The sequence below is a fragment of the Rhinolophus ferrumequinum genome, chromosome 11, assembly GCF_004115265.2.
Source record: "Rhinolophus ferrumequinum isolate MPI-CBG mRhiFer1 chromosome 11, mRhiFer1_v1.p, whole genome shotgun sequence".
NCBI classification, from domain to species: Eukaryota; Metazoa; Chordata; class Mammalia; order Chiroptera; family Rhinolophidae; genus Rhinolophus; species Rhinolophus ferrumequinum.
The window spans coordinates 33,972,288-33,991,130 of NC_046294.1; the positions used below are offsets into that span (position 1 = coordinate 33,972,288).

The 18,843-nt window shown below is 33.3% G+C and overlaps 1 protein-coding gene across 1 annotated transcript in view; it reads right to left on the reverse strand.

Annotated features, from left to right (window-relative positions):
• The window catches only part of PRMT3 (protein arginine methyltransferase 3), a 121,370-nt gene that overhangs the window by 82,380 nt on the left and 20,147 nt on the right, over positions 1 to 18,843 (reverse strand). Inside the window, exons 9-10 of the mRNA XM_033118962.1 lie at positions 17,456 to 17,577; positions 1,585 to 1,684 (exon numbers count right to left, since the gene is read on the reverse strand). Coding sequence (XP_032974853.1) covers positions 1,585 to 1,684; positions 17,456 to 17,577 — 222 coding nt within the window. The remainder of the gene's footprint in view (positions 1 to 1,584; positions 1,685 to 17,455; positions 17,578 to 18,843) is intronic.

An 18,843-nucleotide genomic window follows, 5' to 3' on the forward strand; every position in this document is an offset into this window, starting at 1 on the left:
AAAAGAAGTGAAAAAAATGCCCTGGTTTCTCCCTTCCTTAAATCTCCCATTAGTTTCCCACTGGGTTCCTCAAACAGAGTAGAAGTCAGCTGTCACTGGAGCCTAGGAAAGGTGGCCTGCAGACTTAACCATCCTTCAGCACAGAAGAAAGCAGAAGGCTGTAAAATGGATCTGAGGGCAAAGCAGCCCAAGACCAGCATACCTTTCAATAAAGTTCACATCATAAATGTGACAATCTCTTAAATTCACTCCTCTCCCCAGCTAATTTTTATTATTATTCCAACAGGCTCTAAGATTTGAACTGCATATTAATACTTCTAGATCACTTTTCAGATTTTGAAATACATTTACTAGAACTTCAATATCCAGAAGTATACTTCTGCTAAGTAGGGCAAGAACTATCCAACTCGTTTTAAAATGTTCAACTTGGTGACAGGAAGTTTAGTAAAGTATGTATTTTAGTTTGCTTATATAGTCTAATTCAAGTAATTTTCAAAATACATTTTCAAGAAAAATAAGTCTCTAAAGAAATGAGGATGCCAACCAACATTTAGTATAAACTATTTTAAATGTTTGCCAAGTAAGTGACTCAAATGTTCTTTCTCCAAAGCACCTTTCTGTAGTCTTCAAAGAGATGTTGGTTTTTTAATTATACAGAACTAAATTCATACCTTCTCACTCAATTCATAAGAGAAATCGGAGTGCTGATACAAATTCTTTGGTATGAGAATAATAATGATATTAAGAATTGTTAAAAGCCAACTCTAGCATTGAAAAAACAGTTTCATTTACAAAAGAGTAACTGCCAACAACAGTGACTATAACTGGCTCCAGATTGGAACCTAACACTACATTAAATCTGAACATTTCACAAGCTCCATGAAAGCCCAGCTACTTTGCTAGAATTATTACTATGTTTATTCAAAATTTTTAGATAATTGTAAAGCAAAACATTATTTTCAAAATTTTTTGAATTCATTTAATGAAAATATAGTTTCAAAAAAAAAAAGCATAAAATTTTCCAAATGGTTAAAAAATTGGTCTATCTAGAAATACTCTCTACCTTGTCTTCACTGAATTGGCATATTGATAAGTCAAATCAGTTATCAAATATCATTAATTTTACTTTACATACATTTTTAAATAAATATTCTGCTCTTGACTTATGATTTCAAAAGCAAATTATAAAGATATATAGCATATCTTAATTCTAGTATATTAACAATGCCAATAAATTCTATTTTAGGTGATAAAGGACACTGATTACATGGCCTAACAGATCAGAAAGAAGACATTCAGCATGATAATAAGAGAAGCAACATCATGTTAATTTTGACAAAACAGTCCTAATAAGTACTTACTAGTCTTTGGAGGCTTTTAGGCAAATATATTTACATCTCTAAAATTTAGAAAGTAGAAAAATAATACAGTAATTCTTTATTATGACTTTAAAAGTAAAAAGGCTAATTTATTCTCTTTAAAAAGATTATGAATAAGTAATATAATTAAATGCAGAAAACCTGCTATCTTATTCATTGATTTTTTTTAAAACCAGTAAAAGTAGTTTTTTCTACAAACACTTACCATCCACTCGGATATAATAACATCCACTTTTTCTACAGGAAGATGAACTTCTTCAATCTTTCCTTTAATTAGTATGATAGTATCTTCAAGTTTATTTAATCTGAAAATTATCATAAGGAATTAAATTAGCATGTTAAAGATTCTGAAAATAGTCAAATTACATAATTTCTTGGCAACTGTTCAAATTATTTTGTGGAACCAAAAGCACAAAGTTTATGTATTCCCTAGACATATCATTACTTTCTGGTCACTTCATGAATGCCCAGGAATATTTCTGCTTAATATTACAAGACACTGAAGCAATATTTAAAACTTCAGCCTGAAAAGAAATCCAAATTTTACCAAGAATACATGGCAATAAAGTAACTGGGTCTTTTTCGTTTTTTTTAAAGGGAGGGGTAGAGACAGACAGACAGACAGACTAGCCAACAAAAGTATGTTTTTAAGGGAAATGTGTCATACTGGAGAGAGATTACAAGTCAGAAGCTCTTATTTTGAAACCCAGATTCTTTAGTATTTATTTGTCAGCTAAGTGATCTTAACGAAATTATATAATAATCTTGCTAAGCCTATATGCTCATGTGTAAGAGAATGATGACCCCTGCCCTATCTACTTCCCAGCCTATTGAGGACCAAATATTTGTGAAAGCTTGTATGTTGCAATTTGAAATAACAGTTAAAAGAGATAACTTCAAAAAGCTAAAAGCAAGCTGCTAAGTTTATATCTAGTTAAATAAATAATCAATCCTCACAGGATGTACATATGAATTATAAAGGAATTTTTCTGCTAATAAAGGACAGATCCCCCACACATATACCTTTATCATGGTATTATTTACATAAAATTAAATGTGTTCATTTTAAGGGTAAATTTTGTTGAATTTAAAAAAACAGAGATATTTGAGTAACCATCATCAATATATAGAACATTTCTATCTCCTCAAAAAGATTCATTAGTGCTTTTCTAGAAAATCCTCCGAACCACAGGTGCATCCACTGATTTTCTTTCCACTACATATTAGATTTGTATTTTGTAGTTTCATTTACGTGTAAATGGAATCATATTCAATGTACCTTTTTGTGTCTGACTTCTTCTGATAAGCATACATTTCAGTTTTAGATTCATACATATTTTTGTGTATGTAAGTAGTTCACTCTTTGCTATAGTTGAGCAGTATTCCACTGCATGGATAAAACACAATTTTGTTTATCCACACACCTGTCGATGGAATTCTGGACTGTTTCTAGCTTTGGGTATAATGAATAAAGCTGTTAAAACTATCTGTGTACAAATAGAATTGCTCTGTCAAGTGGAAGTGTATATCTAACATTTTAAGAAACTGCCAATTTGTTTTACAAGGTGCATGTACAATTTTACATCCCACCAGCAATATATGTGCGTTCCTCTTAATTCACTTAGCACTGTTGAGCTTGTAAGATTTCACTATAGTTAAAAATTGCATTCTTCTAATGAATGACCAAGCATTTTTCCCATGTGCTAAATGGCCATTCTCCCATTGTCTTTTGTTCAATTTTTTTTGCTCATTAAAATCAGGTCAGTTTTAATGTTATTAAATTTTAAAAGTTCTTTACATATTCTGGATAAAACCCCTGTCAGATTTATGTATAGTGAATATTTTCTACCATACTGTGGATTTTTAAATTTTTAATGGTATGTTTTAAAGAGCTAAAGTTTTAAATTTGGATAAAGACCACTTTATCATTTTTTTCTTTTGTGGTTCATGCTTTTGGTGACATATAAGAAATATTTTTCCTACATCAAATATTTTCACCTGTTTTCTTATAAAACTTTTTAGTTTCCGTTTTAAGTTATTTTTTCCATATAGCATCATGTTCATTCTTCTTCCTGTCAATATCTAGTATTATGGTGTTGAAAAACTTGGTTGGAAAACTATCACAAGTGATAGTTTCAGCTTTTTGGAAAAATTATCACTAACCCATTGAATTACTTCAGTATCGTTTTCAAAAATCAATTAACCATATATGTATGGGTTTATTTCTGGACTTTCAATTCTGTCTCAAGACTTAGATGTGTATATACAACACTTTCTTGATTACTACAGTATAGCTTTAAATTAAGTCACAAAATCTGACAGTATACATTTCAACTTTATTCTTCTTTTAAAAAAATTCTTTTGACTACTCTAGGTCATTTGTAGTCCCACAAGAATTTTAAGGATCAGTTCGCAGTAATGTTCTGCACTTTTCAGTCTTATACTTATGTTCTGCATCGTTCATGTTTTAGACATATTTTGTTAAATTTATCCCAAAATGTTTGATAATTTTGGTTGTACTGTAAATGGTATTTTCCTAAGTTTCAATTTCTAGTTGTTTGTGGCTACTAATAGAAATAAAATTGATTTTCATATTTTGACCTTGAATCCCATGACAGTGATAAAGGTTTTAGTTTCAGCAGTTTCAGCGCCTATTTTATGAATTTCTCAAGATTTTACATGTACACGTCATTTGAGAGTAATGACAGTTTTACTTCTTTCAAATTTTTTTTTTAACTTTTATTTATTTTAAGTGTGCTTTTCCAGGACCTATAAAGCTCCAAGTCTAGTAGTTTTTTCAGTCTAGTTGTGGAGGGCACAGCTCACAGTGGCCCATGTGGGGATCGAACCGGCAACCTAGTTAAGTGCTCTAACCAACTGAGCTAACCGGCCTCCCTCAAATCTGTCATCTGTCTTTTATTTCCTTTTCTTGATTTATTGTACTTGCTAGATACCCAAGAAAATTCTAAATAGAATTGGTGAGAGTGGACATCCCTTATTTGTTCCCAGTTATAGGGGGAAAGCATTCATTAACTATTATTTAATATGACACTCCCTAACGGTTTTTTTTATAGATGCTCTTTATTAGATGAGAAAGTTCCCTTCTTTCCTAGTTTGATGAGTTTTCCCTGTGAATGAGTTTTAAATACTTATTCACTTTATATCTACTTGTTCTATCAATTATTGACAGAGGAGTATTGATATTCACTAACATGATTAGAAACTTGTCCATTTCTCCTTGAATTTGTCAGTTTTTGCTTCATGTATTCCAAAGATTTTATTATTTGATTATAGGTTTAGTATTAATTATATAGTCTTAATTATTTGATCCCTTCATCATTATGAAATGTTCTTTATTCCTAATAAATTCTATAATATTTCCTATGTTTGATATTTAGATAGCCACTCCAGCTTTTTTAATAATTTGTGTTTACGTATCTTTCTCCATTCTTTTACTTTTAACCTATGGTATTTTACATTTAAACTGGATTTTTTTAAAGACAGAGAAAATAGTTGGGTCTTACTTTTTATCCAGTCTGATAATCTGTGTTTTAATTGGGTCTTTAGACCTAAGACTGGAAAATTATGGCCTGCTAATCTGTGGCCCATTTTTGTATAGCTTAAGGGTTGTTAAGAAAGAAGAAAAAGAAGCAGCAGAAGTGACAGAGACCACAGGTATCCCACAAAACTTAAAATATTCACTGTATTACTATTACTACTTACTGGCCACTTATAGAACAGGTTTGCCAACCCTTGCTTTAGAACACTATAGAAGCACAGCTAACACAAGGAATACAGTGAGAAGATCTAATACAGAATTAAATGGGATCCCAGAAAGAGAATAAAGTGGTCAGAAAAAAAGGACGAGAATTTTCTAGAACTGATAAAAATCACTACGCATTAAGAAATCCAATGAATCTCAAGAAGATCATTAAAATAAAAAATCTAGGCATTACAGTAAAACTTCAGAAAACCAAAAACAAAGAGAACATCTTCAACAAAGGCAGATTACCTTCAATGAAATAATCATTCTGACAAGTGACTTCTTGACAGCAACGATGGAAGCCAGAAGACAATGGAATAATATCAATGAACTGGAGCAGGAGTGGGCAAAATTTTTATGCAATCGCCAAATAATAAATATATTAGGTTTGCAGGCCATATGGTTTCTATTGCACAACTATTCAATTGCTATTGTTGTATGAAAGCATCAATAGACAATATTTAAACAAAAGGGCATGGCTGTGTCCCAACTTTATTTACAAAAAGTAGTGGCTGGTCCATGACTGAAGCTTATTGACTACCATACTAGAGCAGTATCACTGCCAACCAGGAATTCTATATACAGAGACAAATATTTCCAAGAATAAAGGCAAAATATGTTTTCGAACCAACAAACACCATTTTGTGTGGCAACAGCCATAAATGCACAATGAAGGAAATGTTACAGAATTAGTTCAGGAAAAAGAAAAATTGCCCTAGTCAGGGAAATAGGAAAGAATGGAAAAAGAGAATGGATATATGTGGGTGAGTGAAAACAAAGGACCAGATTGTCAAATCTGACTCACACAAAAGAGAGATAATATCCCATGTCAAACTTTATAAATAATTTTTAAAATATGGGCAATTAAGAGGTGTAGACAAATCAGGGAGAAGTCTGGGACATTAAAGGCAGCTGCTTTGGTCTTTCCTTCCCTGTATCAGGCATGCACTCTCTGGCCAAGAGCAGAGAAGGCTTCTAAGTAAGATACATGGGTTATTAATTCACATGGTAAGGAGCCCCTGTATGTACCAGATTGCTCTCTACTTCTTCTGAGTCTCTTAGTTGCCTGTATCTTTGAAATTATTAAGAAGCTTAATACTGTAATCTCTCTGGGTAATCCTGGATAATCAGGTTGATGTGGAGTCTGATATAAAAATATGCCAGCTCCAAGTTGTACTATGAGGAACACCCTTGTACAGATCCATGAATCACAAAGACTAAGGCACTTTTTGGCCAGAAAAAGGAGGGGACTAAAAAAAAGAAATATGAGGAGGATCTAATCCTGGGATGGACACCTACACAGCCTTGGTATGAAATGGCAAAACTTAGAGAAGTTGATTACTGGCTTGATAGGGAGGAGTAGGCAAAGGGGAAGATGATGAAAAATTCCATTATCTGGCTATTACTAGCATTTCTGCTAAATGCCAGTCCTCTCAGAGATGAGAGGATGGCAAGAGAAAAGATTTAACAGTCTTCCCTCTCACTAGAAGGCCTTCTTACGTTTATATGGCTACCTGGAAAGATAAAATATTTACTCAGAAAGTAATGAACTTAATTAAGGCTATGGGTTACTCCAAAGACAATACAGATAGATGGAGGACAAGATCAGAGTGCTGGCAGTGTTCTGTGAAAGAGATAAGACATTTTATAGAAACAAAGCAGAAAAAGATGGTGAATTATTATTGGGATAGACAATCAGGAGGATACATCGCTTATTTTACACACAACTGAGTAGGAAGGATTACTTGCATTGAAGATAGATCCCTAAGTGGCTATGAACAGATGCTTCCAGGTGGTATGACAACTACATTGCTACAGTGATTAAAAGCTGGGCTGCAATATACCTACCCCAAGGTGGTAAGTGCCCTGCCTTCTCCCCAACCCATAAGTAGAACAGTCCTCTGAAGCAGTAGGTGTGCTATGAGTGCAAGTGAACTTAGGCTGCTTTTATGATAACAATATAATCTAATGCTACTGACAGAGATGATAACAGATGTGGAAATCAGCAACCCCTCATTCTTGAGCATTTTATGTAATCTTGCTATTGGGAAGCCACGAGAATATTCAGGAGGCAATATCTGATTGCCTTATTCAATTACCACGAATGGAACTGCATGTTTTTGACCTATAAAAGAAAGGGGCATCAACAAGAGAAAAGACAGACAGAGTAAACAAAAACCAGCTCATTGAGAGAGGTAGTTGAGAACACTTTTGAAAAATGTATGAAAAAAGAGGAATTCAATAGAGGTCTACTAAGGAATTATCAACAAGCTTTATAGAGGATAGTTCAAATCCTGGTAGTCATTACGGTCATCCAGGCTTATTCTTTATAGAAATTATTGCAGAATATGTTGTAAGATTGAAGATACCTGAGAAATATCTGGCATGGAGATATTGACCAAGGTCAGAAGATACACTGGGGAAGAAGTTAAAATAGCTGACTCATAATTCATGCACAGCCTTTACGGGGGGACATTCATCCCTTGGGTGAATTTTCCATTAAAAGTGACTTAATGTCCTTGCACTGTCTGGGAGGAGGTTAGAAATATTAACAATACACTTTGATATGTTTTTTTCAATGTCTAATGTTTTATGTTCTTTAAAGAAATACAACTGATTTTTGTACATTAATTATGTGTGCGGCACCTTGACACTTTTATTATTGTAATACCTTATTTATGGTTTATTTCTGAAGTCTATTTTCATCAACACATCAATGAACAAGAACAGTTTTGTTTCTTCATTTCTAATTCTTATACCTTTCTTTTTATTGCCTTGGTGTACTATCTAGGAGCTCCTTTATTTTGTAGCCTAAAAGAGGTGATGGCAAGAATCCCTGTCCTGTTCCTGCACTTAAAGTGAATGCTTTCAGTGCTTCAAGATGTGGGCTGTAGGTTTTGTTTTTATGGATATTCTATATCATGTTGGGACATTTCTTTCTAGCTCTACTTTGCTACAAGTTTTAACACATGGGTATATTAAATGGATATGGAATTTTATCAAATTATTCTTTTTCTGCATGATGATCTCAATAAATTTTTCCAGCTGATTTTCTCATATTTAACCAACCTTGTATTTCTGGGATAAGCCTTACCTTCCAATATATTGCTCAACTAGTTTTCTAATGTTTTGATCAGGATTTTTGCATATATGCTCATGAATGAGTGACCTATAATTTCTGTTCTACTACCTTAGTAGTTTTGGTATAAAGGTTATAATGGCCTCATACATGGATACTTGATTCTTGACAAAGATGACACTGCAAAGTAGAGAGGAAATAATGGTCTTTGCAATCAATAAGTGAGACTGGGACAACTAGAGCATTTAAACAGTTTACAAAAAATAATAATAAAACTGGAGCACTACTTCATACCAAATACAAAAACAATGCCTACTAGATTACAAACCTAAACGTAAAACACAAAACTATAAAGCATTTACAAGAGAATAAAGGCTATCTCCATAAGGTTTCTTCTCAATGCACAAATAGTGGCAACCATAAACAAAAATTTTGCTACATGAAAATTGAGAATTTCAGTACATCAAAGAATACCATGAAGAGAATGAAAAGGTAACCAAGAATGAGAGAAGACTTTTGCATTACATAAAACCTATAAACAACTAAAATCTGAAAAATATAAAAGTTGCCTACTAATAAATAAGAAAAAGAATCAACTCAAAGGAAACCTCAGCAAAAGATATAAAAAGACATTTCACAGAAAGGAAATCCAAATGGGCAATAATCACATGAAAAGGTGCTCAGTGTCATTAACAATCACAGAAATGCAAATTTAAATTGCAACAAGATACTGTTAAACTGCCAACTGGAAAAAAATTTTAAAGGTAGACAACATAAACCAGAACTGTCATATACTATTGATTGATGGGAGCATAAATTGATATAACCACTTTGGAAAAATAGTCTGGCAATATCTGAAGGTATGTATACCCTAAAGCCTGCAATTCTAAGTATATACCCCACAGATATATATGCCCCAGGGCACATGTACAAAAAATTCCTAACAAAATTAGGAATAATAGCCTTATACTGGAAAACACAAAATGTCCATCAAGAACAGAAAAGAATAATTGTGATATATTCATCAAATGGCATTCCAAACAACAATAACCATGAACGCACTACAGCAATACACAACATGAGTGAACATTAAAAATAACGTTGAGCAAAACAACGTAGACAAAAAGCATGCATAATATATAATTCAATTTATCTAAACTTGATCAAAATTGAGTCAACTAAACTATCTTACATGGATGCCCATCTAACTGGTTAAAATATAAAGCAAAGCAAACAAGGTGATTATCATGAAAGTAAGGATGGTAGTTACCTCAATCAGGCAAGGACCACATCTCACTAAGAAAGGCAAATGAAGGTGGGTGGGATTCCGAAGTGCTATGATGTTCTATTTCTTATTATGCATTATCATGCATATTATAACATGCTAGGCTTCACATACTTTTTAATAAGTATGTAATATTTCACACAAAAGTTAAAAAAGGATGCTTATGCCATATCTTTTCAAAGAGATATTTAATATAATTCTTTATGATAAAATTGCTGTGATTGCTTACTATTTATTAAAATATTTATTAAGGCTTTCATAGCTATAAACACTTCAAAAGAAACAAAAAGCAATCTTCTTAAAAAAGCAAAATGTTCCCACTGCCTAGAAATAGCTCCAGAATGCTTATGCTGAAACAAGATGTGTTCTGTAAGAGGCCATCTGCTCAGGCTGTTTATGGTCTGCTACAAGTCATAATCCTATTTGCATCAGTAATTACTTGTTCAAATATAAATATAACAGAAGATTAAGATTTCAGAAAATACACAGGAAAACAAAATGACAAAGGCCATAATTCCTAGTAATTCTGTATTAGAACAGCCCCAAACAGATATCATCACATAGATAACCTCTTTCATAAGACTGTTAAGCATCACCTGATATCTCATTTATGAAAAGAACTATAGATTTTACTACTGTCCTCAAGTGGCTACTCACTAAACCTTACTTTAGCATAAAAGTATTTTAAATGAATTTTATCTCTCGAAACACCTGCTCAAAAACTAGCATAGTTTTAATTTATGGAAATATGATATTGTAATAAAAAGGGTGTTTTAAGTAAATCTCTTAACCGTAGGCACTGAAATTATCTATTTTTCTGAGCGGAAATTGTGTTAGAAAAACACACACATATCTTATTTCCTATATTAAAAGTAGCAGTTTAACTTTTATTTCATGCTACAGGACATCCTTACGATTATCTTGTACTGGGTATAGAGAGAGAAGACATAGTCCATGCACTTGAGAACATGGTCTAAGGGAAACAGAACAGTAAAGAGCATAGGGGAATACAGGAGCTCAGACAGTAAGCCCATAACCGAGTGAGTGACACTGGAGCTTAGCCAGGAAAGGATGGCATCCACAAAGAAGTACAGGGGTACCGGATAAGGGAGGGCATTTCTGTGTGCAAAAACTACGTGTGTGTGTGTGTGTGTGTGTGTGTGAGAGAGTGAGAGAGAGAGAGAGAGAGAGAGAGACAGAGCGCGCGCGCGCGCAAATCCGAAGAACTATCAATAGACGAGTATGATTAGGGCAATAAGAGGCAGTGTGTAGTAACAGGTTGGGAGGTAATCAGGTGATGCTAAGAGGTCTAGATTTCATTTAAAGACAAAGAAGAGCCTTTTCAGAATTTTTAGAACGGGGAACATGGGCTCAAATTTGTAATACGCTTCTGCCCAGTGTGATTTAGATAAAAGACATGGGCTAGTTCCTAAGGAATGACAATGACATAGTAGGGAGACAAACGCGCAAACAACATAAAGCACCATGGGAGTTCATGCAATGAACACCTGAAGAAGTAAAGTTAGTGACAAATGATTATAAAGTTCACCGAGAGGACTACATGGGTGATAACAACTATTTTTTTAAAAAGCGTAAGGGGATCGTGAGATTACTATGCTAAGTGAAATAAGTCAGACAGAAAAAGTTGAGAACCATATGATTTCACTGGTATGTGGGATATAAAACTGAAAGCAACAAAGGAACAAGACAAACAAAGAAAGAAAAACTCAGACACAGACAACATTTTAGTGGTTACCAGAGGGAAGGCGGAAGGGAGTGGTAGATGCGGGTAAAGGGGATCAAATATATGGTGATGGAAGGAGAACTGATTCTGGGTGTGATATATAGATGGTGATATATCACAATGTGATATATAGATGGTGTATTACAGAATTGTACACTTGAAACTATGTAACTTTAATTTTTTAAAAAAGCCTAAGCGGGTATGGTCAGGGAGGAAATACCCTGATATAGAAATATACAAAGTATAACATTATTGTGCTTTTGGTTCACTTTGGCATCTAAGCACACATTTCTCTTTTGTTCCCCAAGCACAATGAAATAACAATAAAGTAATAAAAAATGTGATAAATTGATAAATGCATGGAAACATCAATTTATCAATGATTTATCAATGCATGGAGAAGGTGATATCAAAGAACCAAAGATTCTGATAATTTAGTGGGAAAAGGGGGTAATTAAATCATACTGGTAAGCCTGTGAAGAAGAAGCCAGCGCTCAGTGCACAGATAAGAGAAGATTACATTGGAGGTGGAAGTCATTCTTCACAACACAAACCCCAGAAGTGAGGAGGTATATAAAGTGGAAATGACAATCAGACTGAAAAATCATTGGAAGAATGGTGCCCAGAACAGGTCTCCCTCCCCTCTCTTCGGAGAGAAAGCTCATACCAGTTACCTTTATTAAAGAATCTAGTCCTCCATTCATGAATGTAAACAATAAACAAGGATTCTTAACCATTTGAGACGGGGAAGATATGAGTACACCCCATGAAAAATACTACCAAGCAGATAATTTCAAATGCAGGGCCCAGACTTAGAACCAGAACAAGACTATTCCATGAGTTTCTTCCCTCTCAAATGTTTCATTTGTGTTTACAGGTGTGTAGCTGTAGCATTACTAACACTGAAAACATTTATTGTTTAAAAATAGCAATAACTCAGCTAAAAGAGTGAAATAAAACCATGAAAAGATTCATCTGGATACAAGCAGAGGTAATGGGTTTTCAGGCTTTGGTGACGGTGATTTACCTGACTTTGAACAGCTGACGTCCTGGGTCTTGAAAATTCATTAATTTATTCATTCATTAAGTATTTACATTGAATATCTACTATGTGCCAGGTACCCGTCCAGGTGGCTGGAGCACATAAGTGAACAAAAAAGAAAAATCACTGTCTAACCTTAGGGAGCTGATGTTCTAGGAAAACTTCCACTTCTATGTGTATTTCATCTCCTGTAACCTTATGCTTTAAAATGCCTTACCAAAATGTTGACAGTGATCTCTCAGACCAAGATCACAGGTAATTTTACTTTCTTCATCCTCTCTTATGTCTTCCCAACACAAAAACATATCCTACCCCACCCCCATCTTTTTTCATTTAAAGTGGAGGGGAAGTAGATATGGAAATCAATTTGGTTGCACACACAGAAGGAACGACAGAGAGCTGTAAGAGGCAGATAAAGAACAACTAGCTGAGTCAGTTACATGCAGATGCATCAATTCAGGTGAGAAATATAAGAATGTGAATTAAGACATGGGTTTACCAAACACCAATGGTACAAGACCGACAGATGTGAGAAACATTAAGGATTTTCAAGTAACAAGACTATCTCCAACAGGTATATTGGTAAAAAAGAAGCTATAGTCAAGTATGAATCCCAGGTTTCCAATTTTGACATGTGCGGAAAGAGTTAATGCAGGTCTTTCAGTTCTTACTTATCTCTGTAACCATGGCAGTAATACTTGATCGAACTCTAATAACAAAACCCCTGCACGTTCTCATAGTTAGTGGACAATGATGTCACTCTGTATGCCTGAAGCCATGGACCAAGATAAATTAGGATGACAGCATATTTAAAGTAAATATGAAGATTCCTGATGTGCATCTGGTGTCTGACACAGGTTTTGCACCATGGCTGGTCACACAACAGCTACATGCTGCCTATGTGACCAGCTCTTTGAGAACTATAAAATCTAAGATTCAAGCAAACTTCCTTGAGACATCTCACATGTATCTCTGAGGTTCACAGATACCTCCTGCGACGCTTGCAGAGAAAGAGCGATTATTTTGGAGCCTGTACATGACCTCTTTACCAATGGATATCTATTTCTCAGTCCCTGGACTGTATCCTTTGCTGTAATAAATCTTAGCTGTGAATACAACTTCATACTGAGTAATGTGTGTTATTCTAGAGAACCAATGCGAGTTCTAGTGAACCACTGAACTACTGGGTAGTCATGGGACCCCACCCCCCAAAAAACAAGACCACTGAATGGATAGGAAATTAAGGGGTTGGGAGGATGGGAGAAGAAATGAATTTAGTTTCTTTGTAAGGTGTCTTAATTACCTTCATTACCTTCATTCTATGGCTTTTGAGCAACAAAATATCATTTTACCATTTTAGCCTCATCAGTGGTTCAAAATTCTCTTCAGCTTTAACTCACTATTCTATGTTATTTCAATTAAATTCAGAAACAAAATATAAAGGAACATTTCTTACTTCAAGAATGTTTCCTAGTGTATTTTGTGATCTGGTTTCAAATCTTATATATATTACCATTACTTTTTTAAATCATTATGCTAAGTTACTTTATTCTTTTCCAAAACCTTTACTCAGCATCTAGCAGTTATCAGACATTTTGCTAGGTATAAGGGATAAAAAGATTAAGAAGATAAAGCTCCTGTCCTAGAATCTAGAGAAGGACACTTATATAAACATAACAACAGATCAAAATATCCTCTAGGCTTTTCTTAATGCTTCATTTCTAACAGTATTCAAGACATAGGTAATAAAAAAGATTGCATCTTTAATGTCATACTGAGATTGAAAGTATTGCATTGTAGCTATACGATGGATCAACCTTCTGATGAAAACTCCTCTGCAATAACATTCAAAAGTTTGAATAATGAGCTATTATTATTCCATGACTGAGTTGATGAGAAACAAAAGGCAGCCAGAATAATGGTAAAAATATTACCAGAAGCTACCTCTGCTTCCCGAGGGTGAAAGTATACAATTTTCTGGCATTTGCATAGCTTTGCTATACTTAGGTAAGTTTACGTTTCTGAAATGATTATTCACTGCAGAGTTCGAAGTATGACAGCAAGAACAAAAAACAATTTCTCATTCTTTCCATGTGTAACTTTAACTTCTATTTGGTCTTGCTAATATAACATTTTTGAAAATCTATATTCTACTTTATTCATGTCTACAACCTTAGAACCAAAGCCTACCTTCTTCTTAAGCCCTAATATATGCATTATATATATTTATAACGTATACTATATACGATATATGTATACACATTATTAATATATTATATATTATACATTATATATAATGCATAATACATGACATGTTATATATATTATACATTATATATAATGTATATAAGCCTTAATATATGTCCATTTATATTAAAACCAAAACTTACTCATTCTAAACTAATTTATTTAGAAATGTTAGATCTCTTTTTCAAATAGAGATAAAAACTATTTTATCATTATTTTGAACACAATTCAAGGATTGTAAATTGAATACATTTAAAATAGAAATCAAGTCACGTGGTTCCAGATGCTGAGAGAAGTATGCTATGCTGCCTCCTCCAATGCTAGAATAGTGGGCCAGTAAACTGTGGGGATATTAACGATAAACTGTTTCCTGCATATTCTTTTATAGGTTACATTCACAAACAGAAGAACAGAAATTAGTTTACCTTGCAGTGTAAATTTTAAATTTTCGAATGGAAGACAAAGGAGAGATGCTTATGAATACTATGGAAATAGCTATCTTTTCACAATATAAAAATGCAAAAGAGAACATCTCTGAAGAAATGGTTCAATGTTGACTTAACCAAAACAAAATTTATCCAAAACAAAAAGGCCTGATTTCCATACACTATAGGTTCTAAGTAAAGCAAACCAGTGAATGCCACCAATACATGCCCTATAAGTAGTTAAAGGTAGACACAGCAATAGTAAATTGGCTGTTAGGATGGACTATGGAGTCAGGCTGCTTGGGATCTAATTCTGGCTCCACCAGAAATAAGAAGAGTTAGTTAATCTCTGTGCCTCAATTTCTTAATCTCTATGATAAGGATAATAATATAATGTAATTGTACCTACCTCAAAGGAAAGTCAACAGAAAGTACTAATGTTAGCAATATTTATTATTAAATCAAAGTACATAAAATTGAGTGCTAACTCATTTTCAATTAATGCTGTCATGCAAAAGTTCCATATATTATACTCCAGCACTAAATTTTACCCACAAAGACTTTGAATATAATCATTGGATAAACATATTTTTAAAAAGTCACTAGGAATCAAGGCTTCTATGAAATAAAATGAACCAAAACAAAACAATACAAAGTAAAATATGGGGATATTAACAATATCACAATCCTTTTCCTTTTCTTCTGTAAAGGAATTAAAATGACAGCACGTCTAGTTTTGCTTTGTAGAAATCAAAAATGACAAATTGATACATGAATGGACACAGTCTTTCGTAAGATTAGAACTTCTAATAGAAATATCTGGCCATAACCTTACTATCGACAAAAAATATTTCTAAAATAATCTCTTCTTTTGGACAGGCATTCTCCTGTTTGTTTGGATGGCAATGCACAATCAAGTGAAGGTGCTCTTAATGGACATTCATAAATGATGATGTACTTAACGGTGTCTTAAGAACTAGAAAAAATCTTTTCTAGATTATGGAATTGCATATATATATACATGCAACATATATGCATATTCTCCAATATGAAAATCATAACCACAAACCTATTTCTATGAAAAAATCTAAGCAAGATCAAAGTAATTTTTTTCATTAACATTAATTTGGTCCTTGTTAATAGTAACAATAGCTACCTTGTGAATACCTACTCTAGGCCAGGCAACATGCCAAGGGTTTATATGTATTAATATATTTTACTTATAATTTATTTATCTTACTCATAACCAAATGAAGTAGTTATTATTATTTTCATTTTGACAGTGAAACAACTGAGGTTTCAAAACGGTTCGATGTAATTTAACTGAAGTTCAAATAACTGGTAAGTAGTAAAGCAAGGACTTGAAACCAAGACGAACTCAAACCCTGTGCTCTTAACCACAAATCTATACTTCTATATCACGCAATAAAATCTAAAAATTTAAAGATTTTACATAATTATATTAAATTTTATACTAGTCAGAAAAGATCAATGCTAATCAATGTTAAGAACAGAACATGTGTATCGTGAGAGGGTCATTTAAGAATCGTTGCATGATGATCACAGCTAATAATACTGCATTATACACTTGAAAGTTGCTGAGAGAGTAGATCTTAACTGTTCTCACCACAAAAAAGAAAGGTAGTTATGTGACACAAAGGAGGTGCTTGTAATGCTAGGGTGATAATCATTTTGCAATATATAAATGTATCAAAGCAACACAATGTATACCTCAAACTTACACAGTATTAGGTGTCAATTCTCAAAAAAGCTGGAAAAAAAAAAAGAATTGCTGAAAAGCCTCCTATTCATTATTTATTCTGGAAATCACTCCTAGTTCCAAAGGTAAGATGCTAAGTACACAGCTAAAGAAATCTAGTTCTATAAGCTGTAGTTCAAATAAAGGCCTTTTTACTAGGACATAAGCCAATCGTAAAATCAATCATTGATCAATTAACCTAACCTACCTCCTCAAAGAAAGGAGATATTTTTAGAGAATATAATTACGTTTTAGGAGCTAAATTAAATCCACTCTGCCTTGTTTGCAGCCATTTTGGAATTTACTTATTTTAATTTGAAGGAGGCACAAGGGCTAGTATTGTCAAAAAGAAAAAGATAAATAACCCTTAGTCTTGAGCCTACTTGCTATTTGCTAAAGGAAATATTACTGATATAAACATTTAGTTTTATCGATACAATATTATCCTGTATGTCAATGATTTCTAATTTTATATTATAATTAGCATATTTATAGCCATAATTAGAAAGACAGAAAATTGTATTAAAATAATTTTCATGAATGAGAACTGTGAAAAGATTATTCATAGATCAAACATGTCTAGTTCAATCCAAGTTAAAATCTTATTCTGGAATGAATTTTTACTAAAAGACAAATGTATTACGTCTGCGTTAGATAGCTATTAAAGACAAGAAAACCTGTTAATCGTCAAAATTTAAAAATAATCTTAAATCAAGCCTTAAATTCATCTACCTTATGATATCCATTGCCTGGTAAAGGATTTCAGATTGATCAACTCCAAGAACTTTCTTTGCCCCAGCTTTAGCAGCAAACATAGAGAGAATTCCAGTTCCACAACCAACATCCAAAACTATCTGGTATAATAAAAAAACAGATGTTATTGAGGTCTAATATTTTTAATTCTATTCATATATTATGCTGTTTCTGTCTAGGAATAGATCACAAAAATTTAAAACTTTACCAATCATATATAGTAATAATTTCTATTTGGGGAAACTGAAGATATCACAATGGGTTGTTTTAAATTCATAACAGTATACTTGGCTGTAGTCTGTAATGTAAATATAAGAGATGTTTTACATGAAATATCAACTTCCATAGACTTAGTAAGAAAGTATTCTCTGTTCTTAATTTCTTTATTGTATGCATGCTCTAATTTAGGCTTAGCAATTCTAAATTTTAACAGAAATAAACTTTCTCAAGTTTGAATGGTAGGAATTAAGCAGCATAGCTTGATCCAATACAATTAAAAATTGTTATTAAAGGAATCATGAATATAGAATATCATCATATCCCTTCCATTTCCAAAATGAAATTTTCAACTCATTTTAACAATACAGGAACAAAAAGTTGGCTTCTAGAATTCAGTAACTTGAGAATTTAAGTTTTAAAAATGATACTCATTATCACTGGTGAATGAAGTAAGAACCAAAGTTTAAGATGATATTCATGACAGCAGGGAGCAATTATTTCTAAACCAATAATTTCATATGGTTCTTCCCAGAACAGTATAATGAAACCTGCTCGTTCACAGTAAAAAAAACAAATTACCAACGAAAAAACATTACGTAAAATTCTCAGAGGTACGCTACTCTGTGAAATAACTGAACACTGTACAACCTTAAGTCTTCCATTATCAATGGCCTAAGACCCTATATACTTGTCCCAAAATATGAAATTACCTCAGCACTCTTCTACTGCAAGTACTGGCTGGGCAATACTATCACAGGCATTGATTACAGTGATGGGGGATGGCAACAAACAAGACCAAGTGCCTGTCCTAAAACACCTCACAATCTTGTGGGACAATGAATAAACAAAGAATATAAAATAATGTCAGGTAGTGCTGTCACATTAAAGAAAAATCAAATGCCAGAATAGAGGTTAGAGCAAAGGAGAGAGCATATACCTTTTTTTTAGGGAAATTTGCAAATTCTACTCTAATACATGTGAACAGAAAACTGAATGAAATAAAGCAGTAGAGATCCGGGGGATGTGCCATAGAGGACATTAAATGCAGGGCACAAGATTCCAAGCAAAGCAAGAAGGCCAGTATGGCTGAGCTGGGTGAGAAAGACGTTGTTTGGAGGCAAGGTCCGAGTTAAGAAGGGGCCAGAGCA